A 12,235-nucleotide genomic window follows, 5' to 3' on the forward strand; every position below is an offset into this window, starting at 1 on the left:
TGTAGTACCCGTATTTTGGTGGTGTTTGATGATGCAGTGGACGGTTGACTTGGGTAAGTTCAGTTGGCGCCCTATTTCCCGTTCACTGAGTCCATCCCGTTGCAACTCCAACACTCATCTCTTCACGGTGTTGTCAATAGGATTGCCCCTGGCCATGGTGATGATGCACTGCGGTTCCTCGGTGCACAGCACGCGCTTATATACGGCGGACTCCCTTATCGTGTCCGTGACGTCATGCTTCCGTCGAATGCGCCACTATCTGGAATTTTCCGTATTGGTCTGATGCCTGGTCGAAGTTCAATGTCACGCGTATAGTTGCCCGTTTTCGTTCTTTACGTGACCTTGGGTGCAACATGCTGGGATCACGATTCTTGCCTGCTCACACGCCTCCTCTTACACACATGTGTCACTTCTGCGGGTCACCCATTCCACCGCCTATGCCTCTGTGCATTTCATCACGTATTCCTTTCTGGTCGAACTTCATTGTCACCAAGGTTGTATATGTTATGCAATCACAAACGTTTTTCCCACAAAACTTCAAATTTTGCATAATTTACACCATAATTAGATTCTGCGGAAGTGTAGCACATCAAAGACATGAAATACGAAAATGCCGGAGAAGTATCGGACGATATCAGTAAATAAATTCAAACTGGTACTTTCCGATACCGATTGGTATTGATTAGTTAAATTAATATATTTGCTACTAAATAATAGATGATGTGTGATGTATGAATATGATGAGAAAATTGGGATAACGTGTCCAGCTGTATGCCAGTCATTACATAAGCTGTATTCTATCATGGAATTTCTCTGCACAAGGTCGCGCATAATGGTAGAGAAGAGGAAAAGCAAGTGGGTGAAGCGATGTGGTACACGCTCCTGCAAAGGCTGGTAGCTGTAGTCGCTTTTTCCCTTCTACGCAGTCCCGTTCCCCATAACGCGTTCATTGGCCAATCCCTGTGGAGTCACTACCTTCGCAGAGACTTGGTTTTGTTCGATCACTTCAGAGATTCCTGGGACAGTGTATATATATTCTTCGAAGGGGAGCCATTTCGGTAGATTTCTCACGACTTCAACGAATCGCAAAGAGTTGCTTTCTTGATACGAGTTTCGGACGAGTAACATAAAGAACTACTTTTGAAAGAAGAGAGGAGGAATTTCATTTCTTGTTAGTGAGTTTGAAAAGAAAAAAGAAGCTGATGTTTCGTTCTTCTGTTTACCAGACGTTTAGACCAGAGATTCAATTGTTATCTAATGCAAGAGCAAGATGCATTTACAAACCCTACCGTTTCTGTATTCAATTTTAAGAGAGGAATAATATAAAGTGGCCACATACAGAAACATGCATACACAAGATTAAACTAATAGTGAGAAAATTATCCATGTTACCTGATGTTTCCTTTATTCGTGCTGTACTTAATGTGGTTGCACAGAGCTTCAAACATACCACTTGTAGTTGTCACATATCTACAGTCGAACACCTGGAAAATAAAAGGATACAGTAAAATAAAACATTTTCATCTGAAACAAAAATAACACTTTCTTCATAGTTTGTTTGTTTCTCACGCAAGATAACAATAAAAGTTCATTGAAAGACTAAACATAAATTTCAAAAATAAGAAAATAAAACAGGATTGATATATTTACAACAATAGTAAAGTAGAATAAAGACAATATTCCAAAACTGTATTTTATGAATTTACGAAAACTTTAAAGGAAATAAATCCTGAGTAGTGTAATTGGCTATATTATAAACTCGAGAAAGTATGAACCCCCCTCGAGCAGATTTGCCTACACTTAAAACAAGCTCAACATGAGCATATGAGCTTTTTGCTCAAGTGTGGAACCCTGTCTAATCCAAGATTTTTGGAAAAATGCCCTCAAAATTTTTCTGAGAAAGTATGACCCCTCTCAGATTGATTTGCCTACACTTATAAAAGGCACTTCTGTGAGATTGTTGTCCATAAACTTGTCAAAAATATGCCCCTCTTGATATTTTTTTTGGCCACACTTAAAACTAGGCCAAGACACACCCACTTACACCCATATATACACATACATACACACCCACCCACACCCACCCACACCCACCCACACCCACCCACACCCACACACACACCCACACACACACACACACACACACACACACATATTGATCTTGACCTTGACCTTGAATTGACCCTGACGTTGACGTTGACGTTGACGTTGATGTTGACGTTGACGTTGACCCCGACGTTGACGTTGACGTTGACGTTGACGTTGACGTTGACCCTGACCTTGACCTTGACCACACCCACCCACATACACACCTACACCCACCTACACCCACCCACATACACACCTACACCCACCCACACCCACCCAGATGTTTTCAATGCGGTCCGTGCTTAGGCTATATAAAAGATTTTGCATTGCATATCAGCCAGTATTGTGAGAGCTGTTGAAGATAAAGGTTGTGTTGTTGCAGTGCTTCTCATATTTTTTTAAACACAAAAATACTGCAGATTTGTATAAATTGAATTACAAATCTATTTTGACTTAATATACAGAATTTTTGACAACCTGTCATAGGTTTATTAAGTATAGAGTTTTGATTTGAACCCCAAGAAATTTTATATAAATACCAAAGCCAAAAATATTAACACACACACACACATATACACACACACACATATACACACACACACACACACAAATCACACTGCTGAACCCAACTGATATTTTTTATTAAGTATAGAGTTTTGATTTGAACCCCAAGAAATTTTATATAAATACCAAAGCCAAAAATATTAACACACATACACACATACACATATACACACACACACATACTAAATATACAAAACACACTGCTGAACCCAACTGATATTTTTTATTAAGCATAGAATTTTGATTTGAACCCCAAGAAATTGTATATAATAAACAACAACAAAAATGCCGAATCAAAAATATTGCAATCAGTGTAATAAGAATATATCCAGCCCCAATTTGGATAAGCACCAAAAGAATTGTAATCCAGATAAAAGCAGAATTCTCACAAAAATTTGCCCAAAATGCCATAGAGAATATAGCATGCAATACTTCACATATAAACATACAGATACTTCTTCTGCACAGTCATCAACATTGCCAAACAAAATTGATTGGAAATATTTGTGTGATTGCCCTGTATAGCTTGGATTGCAAGGCCATATTTTGTAATTTTGTAGACCAGGAACTTGACCCTGTGCACCAGAAACAGGCCATAAGATGTTTATCTACAAATTATGAATACCTGATGATGTGCATGTATTTCCAGGATGACAATAAAACAATTACAGATGTGAGCAGGTGCGGGCAGCCCACTGTGCCCAATATTGAATCTGCATGCTCCAGTTTTGCTGGAACGTATGTTGAAACGTTTATAAAGGAACAATGGTGGAAAATATCAGAATCAGATTATTAGGGTATGTATTATTCACATCTTATCCATAACATATCAGCAAGAGTAAATAATATTTTCAAGGCAGCCTACACAACACAGCTCTGTTAGAGATAGGGATTATGACAATAACAATATCAACAAGGCTCTATATCTATGTGTGAGATTTGTACCTATACAACACAGCTCTGTTAGGGATTCATAACAGTTCCATGCTGTAGAAATATCAGCAAGGCTCTATTAGATGTTATTTCCATAGTAATCACCTGTCCATAATAATTCCAAGCTCAGCAAGGCTCTGTATCTGTGTGGAATTTGTAATTGTTAGAGATAGGGATATTAAGTATAGAATTAATACTAAATATTATTTTATTTTCTGTGTCTGTATCTAATATCTATCTTCATGCCTATCTATAATAATTCCAAGCTCAGTATTAAAGCTTGTTCCCAATAACAGCATCACCGCACAGCTCTGTAAGGTATAGGGATATTGAGTATAGATTTATAAAATTTGTGTCTAATATCTATCTTCATGGCAATCACTTATCCATAATAATTCCAAGCTCAACATTGAAGCTTGTTCCCAATAACAGCATCACCACACAGCTCTGTCAGGTATAGGGATATTGAGTATAGATTTATGATTTCATTCTCTGTGTTTGTGTCTAATATCTATCTTCATGGCAATCACTTATCCATAATAATTCCAAGCTCAACATTGAAGCTTGTTCCCAATAACAGCATCACCGCACAGCTCTGTAAGGTATAGGGATATTGAGTATAGATTTATAAAATTTGTGTCTAATATCTATCTTCATGGCAATCACTTATCCATAATAATTCTAAGCACAGCAAGGATTTGTATCTGTGTAGGATTTGAATGCTGTTCTCAATAACACACCTATCTATAATAATTCTAAGCTCAGCAAGGATTTGTATCTGTGTAGGATTTGAATCCTCTCAATAACAGCTTCACCGCACAGCTCTGTCAGGTATAGGGATATTGAGTATAGATTTATGGATAAATATTATTTACCTCTTCATGGCAATCACTTATCCATGATTTGAATCCTGTTCCCAATAACATTGAGACCGCACAGCTCTGTCAAAAGGATATTGAGTATAGATTTACAAAAATTTATTTACTAGATATTATTTCATTCTCTGTGTTCTTTATGACAATTACCTATCTATAATAATTCCAAGCTCAGCAAGGCTCTGTATCTGTTTGTATTTGTGTCTAATATCTATCTTCATGACAATCACCTATCCATAATAATTCCGCTCTGTATCTGTGTAAGATTTGAATCCTGTTCCCAATAATTATATCACCGCACAGCTTTGTTAGGTATAGGGCAATCACCTATCCATGATTTGAATCCTGTTCCCAATAACAGCATCACTACACAGCTCTATTAAATATAGGGATATTGAGTATAGATTTATAGATAAATATTATTTCTATATCTATATCTAATATCTATCCTCATAGCAATCACCTATCCATGATTTGAATTCTGTTCCCAATAACAGCATCACTACACAGCTCTGTTAGGTATAGGGATATTGAGTATAGATTTATGTTATTAAATATTATTTCATTCTCTGTGTTTGTGTCCAATAACAGCAGAGATATTGAGTATCTATCCTCATGGCAATCACCTATCCATAATAATTCCGCTCTATATCTGTGTAAGATTTAAAACTTGTTCCTAATAATATTAACCGCACAGTTCTGTCAGGTATAGGGATATTGAGTATAGATTGATGGAAAATATTATTTCTGTGTCTGTATCTAATATCTATCCTCATGACAATCACCTATCCATGATTTGAATCCTGTTCCCAATAACAACATCACCGCACAGCTCTGTCAGGTATAAGAATATTGAGTATAGATTTATGGAAAATATTATTTCTGTATCTGTGTCTAATATCTATCCTCATGACAATCACCTATCCATGATTTGAAGCTTGTTCCCAATAATAGCATCACTGCATAGTTTTGTCAGGTATAGGGATATTATAAATTTATTGATAAATATTATTTCTGTGTCTGTGTCTAATCTCTATCCTCATGGCAATCACCTATCTATGATTTGAATCCTGTTCCCAATAACAACATCACAGCACAGTTCTATTAAATATAAAAATATTATAAATTTATTGATACTGTGTTTGTGTCTAATAGGATATTGAAAATATATATCTTCATGGCAATCACTTATCTATAATAATTCCAAAACTCTATATCTGTGTGAGATTTGAAGCTTGTTCCCAATAACAGCATCACTGCACGGTATAGGATATTGAGTATAAATTTATGGAAACTACAGCTCTGTTAAAAATTATTATCTAGATATTATTTCCGTGTCTGTATCTGTGTAATTGAATCTTGTACCTAAGTTCCAATTCCCAATAATAACATTATTGCACAGCTCTGTCATGTATAGGGATATTGAGTATCTATGTTCATGGCAATCACCTATCCATAATAATTCCAAGGCTCTGTATCTGTGTAGGATTTGAATCCTGTTCCCAATAACAACATCACCGCACAGCTCTGTTAATGAATATTTTTGTATCTGTATAATTGAATCTTGTACCTAATAACAAAAAATATTGAGTATCTTCATGGTAATCACCTATCCATAATAGTTCCAAAATTTGAATCCTGTTCCCAATAATTATATCACTGGTATCTTCACTCTAAGCTCAGCAAGAATCTGTATTTGTGCGGGGATTTGAAGCTTGTTCCCAATAATTATATCACCGCACAGTTTTGTTCATGGCATAGTTCTAAGTTTAGCAAGAATCTGTATATTTGAATCCTGTTCCAATAACAGCATCACTGCACAGCTCTGTCAGGTATAGGGATATTGAGTATAGATTTATGGAAAACACAGCTCTGTTAAAATTATTCCCAATAACAGCATCACTGCACAGCTCTGTCAGGTATAGGGATATTATTTCATGGCAATCACCTATCCATAATAGTTCTAAGCCCAGCAAAAATCTGTTTCTGTGTGGGATTTGAATCTTGTTCCCAAAAACAGCATCACCGCACAGCTGTCAGGTATAGGGATATTGAGTATAGATTTATAGAAACCACAGTTCTGTATGCATTATTATTTATCTAGATATTATATCTGTGTCTGTGTAATTGAATTTTGTACCTAATAACAGCAGAAATATTGAGTATCTTCCATGACAATCACCTATTAAGCTCAGCAAGAATCTGTATCTGTGTAGGATTTGAATCCTGTTCCCAATAACAGCATTATTGCACAGGGATATTGAGTATCTAGATATAATTTCATGGCAAAAATTAATTCTTCACTCCTATCCATAAATCTGTGTAGGATTTGAATCCTGTTCCCAATAACAACATCACTGCACAGCTCTGTTAGGTTTAGGGACTAGATATTCATCATCACAACATGCAGCAGAGCTGTTCATAATTGATAAGATATAATTGTACTCAGAACAAACCTCTATAAGATAAGACAACCTGCAACAATTTGGATGTATGAGATGTTTTATTGATTTTATGTTTCTGTATTTTTCAAGCTCTGCTGTTACAAACACTTCAGTCTTGTCCCTGTATATGTACTCAGCAACATATGGGCCATCACTGTAATAATATCTGCTACATGTTCTGTGATTATATGCTCTAACAACTTCATAATCTAAACAAAAAAATAAACCTGAAAACATATCTGTAATCTTATAATAATTATTCTTATCGGTGATACGAACATTGTCAATTCTAACAAGTTTAATTTTCAATATGCTCTTCACATCAGTGCAACAAATTTTTGCAGATTCAATATTGGGCACAGTGGGCTGCCCGCACCTGCTCACATCTGTAATTGTTTTATTGTCATCCTGGAAATACATGCACATCATCAGGTATTCATAATTTGTAGATAAACATCTTATGGCCTGTTTCTGGTGCACAGGGTCAAGTTCCTGGTCTACAAAATTACAAAATATGGCCTTGCAATCCAAGCTATACAGGGCAATCACACAAATATTTCCAATCAATTTTGTTTGGCAATGTTGATGACTGTGCAGAAGAAGTATCTGTATGTTTATATGTGAAGTATTGCATGCTATATTCTCTATGGCATTTTGGGCAAATTTTTGTGAGAATTCTGCTTTTATCTGGATTACAATTCTTTTGGTGCTTATCCAAATTGGGGCTGGATATATTCTTATTACACTGATTGCAATATTTTTGATTCGGCATTTTTGTTGTTGTTTATTATATACAATTTCTTGGGGTTCAAATCAAAATTCTATGCTTAATAAAAAATATCAGTTGGGTTCAGCAGTGTGTTTTGTATATTTAGTATGTGTGTGTGTGTATATGTGTATGTGTGTATGTGTGTTAATATTTTTGGCTTTGGTATTTATATAAAATTTCTTGGGGTTCAAATCAAAACTCTATACTTAATAAAAAATATCAGTTGGGTTCAGCAGTGTGATTTGTGTGTGTGTGTGTGTGTGTATATGTGTGTGTGTGTATATGTGTGTGTGTGTGTTAATATTTTTGGCTTTGGTATTTATATAAAATTTCTTGGGGTTCAAATCAAAACTCTATACTTAATAAACCTATGACAGGTTGTCAAAAATTCTGTATATTAAGTCAAAATAGATTTGTAATTCAATTTATACAAATCTGCAGTATTTTTGTGTTTAAAAAAATATGAGAAGCACTGCAACAACACAACCTTTCTCTTCAACAGCTCTCACAATACTGGCTGATATGCAATGCAAAATCTTTTATATAGCCTAATCACGGACCGCATTGAAAACATCTGGGTGGGTGTGGGTGGGTGTAGGTGTGTATGTGGGTGGGTGTAGGTGGGTGTAGGTGTGTATGTGGGTGGGTGTGGTCAAGGTCAAGGTCAGGGCCAACGTCAAGGTCAACATCAACGTCAACGTCAACGTCAACGTCAACGTCAGGGTCAAGGTCAAGGTCAAGGTCAAGATCAATATGTGTGTGTGTGTGTGTGTGTGTGTGTGTGTGTGGGTGTGTGGGTGTGTGTGTGGGTGTGGGTGGGTGTGGGTGGGTGTGTATGTATGTGTATATATGGGTGTAGGTGGGTGTGTCTTGGCCTAGTTTTAAGTGTGGCCAAAAAAAATATCAAGAGGGGCATATTTTTGACAAGTTTATGGACAACAATCTCACAGAAGTGCCTTTTATAAGTGTAGGCAAATCAATCTGAGAGGGGTCATACTTTCTCAGAAAAATTTTGAGGGCATTTTTCCAAAAATCTTGGATTAGACAGGGTTCCACACTTGAGCAAAAAGCTCATATGCTCATGTTGAGCTTGTTTTAAGTGTAGGCAAATCTGCTCGAGGGGGGTTCATACTTTCTCGAGTTTATAATATAGCCAATTACACTACTATCCTGTGTTCTTGATATTTTAGTACGCTCATATTAGCTACATATGTATACACGCGAGCGCGTACATTTTAAGATGAACCCAAAGTGTAAAGAACTAATTGTATTAGCATAAATTCTCATTTCATAATTTCCATATATTTCCAAATATTCTTGAGGTAATATTTGTTGATAATATTGGGGACTTATTAGATAGAAATATACCTAATTGGAAAGGAATTTGCACATTTACAAACAAACAAGTAATAGTTGTTAGTAACGCAGTAATTTCAATTTAGATTAAAAATAAAACTAGTCCAAAATACATCACCCCCACTCACGACCGGATCAAGAAAGTGTGGGGCGTTACCCCCACACCCCCTATACGCCTTCATGGCGTGGTGCTATGCACAGGGGAACACTTTACCTTTTACCAAAATACCTGGTCAAAGTTGTGCATTACGGTTGACAAGTGACGCTAATTCAAGAAGAGCATACGCCCGACAAGAACTATATCTGAGCGACATCTTTCGTTTCTCCAAGGAACTACACGAGAGCAGATAGCTTTGCGTTTACCTTGAGAGGCAACGCAAAGAACCCACGTTTCTTCCAGGCAAACAAAGGCGTATTTCAAACGTCCCCTCCCACCAACTCCCGAAATGGTGAATCGCTCTCTGTGCAATGGATGCGACAGGGACATCCCATTTCTCCACGAAAGGAAGTTCTGTGAAAAGGAGGTACGTCATTTACGTCTTCGTGGAGATTTTAAAATTCCCAGATAATCCGGATAATAATGTCCCCTTTTGCATTCATTCGACGAGTATTATTTCCACAGTTGTCAGAAAAAGTAAAAAATAATCGAATATCCTGAATATAATTAGCTCTAAAAAGTAGGGGGCCATATCCTACGGTTTAAGACATCTACTCTCTACCGAAGTAACTTTTAACGCAAGTTGTTTTGCAACGAATGTTATTTACTGTTTATTTTAAATTCAATTCTGACCCCAACACACAGTAGCACCGATCTTGAAGGTGATTCTTCCATTCTTCATTTATTATGGAAGGTGCTGCTGCATTTGAGATTTTTTGTAGTCAACTAATATTATGATGATGAAGTTTGTCTTAAGTTTACTTTTTGCACAGATAGGCTAAAAGGCTATGTTTAAAGTGGAATCTCAACCATCATTTACACCAGATATCGAACCCGGGACACCTTGTTTACAAGGAAAGGATCCAAAATTGGACAGCCTACATCATTATACATACAAAAGTATATTATTTTAATCTCGTAATGATTTTTTAATCTGTGACATCCTTATACCTGATTTGGAATATGGAATTCCAAACGAACAGAGGGGGATCCAAATCAGTTTTATATAAAAGCTATTAGAATGTACGAAACGTTGTTTTCATCAATTGGTTATATTTCCTGCAGCACACTATTAAATGAGTTTATTGGGATCATACGAATTCAACTGATAATTTTGATTTTGATAGAGTTGTTGTCTCCATCTTATCTTCATTTTATACCTATGAAAACATTTCATATTTTCTTGTCATCATGAATTGTTTTTGCATGACTTCATGTGTTAGGTAAATAATATTCAACAGCATTCTATTGCAAAAACTAATTTGTTTCATCCTACCTTTTAAATATTATAGAAACTTACAAAATTCTCGTTTAGGAGTAAAATATATATAAAATTTTAAAACGTGTAGCAGATAGGCCACTTTTGCCTTTGCTACGATTGTTTTTGTAACGGTTAGCCATCTTTTGGGTTTGTTACGAATGTTATGTAAGGTGTTGTTACATTTATTTTAATATTTCTTATATACAGGTAAATTATCTATCACAAAATTGAATTCAAAATGCTATTTAACCTGCGACGAGTTTATTTAGTTAAGAAGGCAAGACAGTGTCAAAAAATATTTTTGCTTTTAGATTTGGGATTAACTTGTTTATTAAACCAATGTAGTTAAAAAATAGGGTACCCTTGACCCTCTGTAACCTCTGGAGAAAGTGAAATATTTTGCATGGTTTATGAAGATTTTGTTGTTTATGAACGTTTTCAGTTGATTTTAGCTCTCGGAAATGTGTTATTGTGAAGTAAAGTACGTTTGTTGCCTTAGCATGTTAGTTTACCGTGTAGCCCTATGGCTTCGCGCAAGTGAATATATCACCTAAAACAACTTACCACAACAGCAGCTATAATTTTACCTAGTTAGGTTAGGATTGTTAGGTTTGGTACTGATAGTTATTTTTGACGTGTTCTATCGCCATTTTAGTGTTCATACAAGCAGTGTGATCAAGAAAGTGTGGGGCGTTACCCCCCACACCCCCTATACGCCTTCATGGCGTGGTGCTAAGCACAGGGGAACACTTTACCTTTTTTTACCTTTACCTTTACAAGCAGTGTTTACTAAAAAAAAAGCGGCGAAAGTACTCTGAAATTGCAGATTTTAACTTACATGGGCCATTCTTTGGGATCAAATATCTCCGTTATTTGTACTTTCCTAAAGCTGGAACCACTTTTATATTACCTAAAACATTGAAATCTGTCGATTAAAAAATAGACGTAATTCTCGAGGAGGTACAGTGGGTAAAGGCCCCAAAAATAGGACAGAAAGTATTTTAACAAGGTTAATATCAATCATCAATAACAATCTTATATAAATACATATCCCTCATGAATAACTTAAGTTTCCTAATCTATTCTCTTCCCAAATAGTATTATTCTGAGCACTTAATACACGTAATATCTCAAGAAAATCAATGATTTAACAAGGGGGAAAAATTATTAGCAAAAGTTTTAATAGCACTCATACATACCTAAATAACACTCACACTGGTCGCTACCGTGGTCAACGTTGTTTCCCAGTAACTCAGATGAAATCGAAAGTGTCGGCAGGTTGGATTTATGCAAGTTACAAGTACGTTGATCTTTTACAAAAAATGAGTGTGCGATGCGAGATTTACGTTAAATAGAAAGAAAACATTAATGCACTTCATTGAAGCCGCGTGTATACCGAATGTTACCAACAAATGTTATTAACTTTTGTTACTAACCCGGTTAGCAACAGATGTTGTCAACAAATGTTGATAACCAGAACACTAGTTTGACTTAATTTTTTGTTAAAAACTTTTGTTAACATTTTGGCTGCATGACCTCAGCTGGCTGTCGAGTGTGGCATTATGTGTCATTTTAGCGCAACAGAGAAGACCAAGAAGATTTTGGGTGAGATCTTCACTGCGGGCAAGAACTAGCGGAAGTGGTTTTTGGCTTTAAATTGTGGACAAGTGTGTTCCCAAAGGAGAGGCTTCTCGCGGAACAACTTAACTAAGTTCAGCACTTGATCCTTTGACCACTCCATCTCACTAAAAAGATTTTCCATGATATATACATTATAAAACAAAACAC

At 36.1% G+C, this 12,235-nt stretch overlaps 1 protein-coding gene across 1 annotated transcript in view; it reads right to left on the minus strand.

Annotated features, from left to right (window-relative positions):
* Nos (Nitric oxide synthase) overlaps positions 1 to 12,235 on the minus strand; it is a 248,348-nt gene that overhangs the window by 61,904 nt on the left and 174,209 nt on the right. Inside the window, exon 4 of the mRNA XM_083128230.1 lies at positions 1,393 to 1,484. Within this exon, the coding sequence (XP_082984356.1) occupies positions 1,393 to 1,484 (92 nt within the window). The remainder of the gene's footprint in view (positions 1 to 1,392; positions 1,485 to 12,235) is intronic.

Source organism: Lepisma saccharinum, chromosome 9 (genome assembly GCF_977018435.1).
Source record: "Lepisma saccharinum chromosome 9, izLepSacc3.1, whole genome shotgun sequence".
NCBI lineage: Eukaryota > Metazoa > Arthropoda > Insecta > Zygentoma > Lepismatidae > Lepisma > Lepisma saccharinum.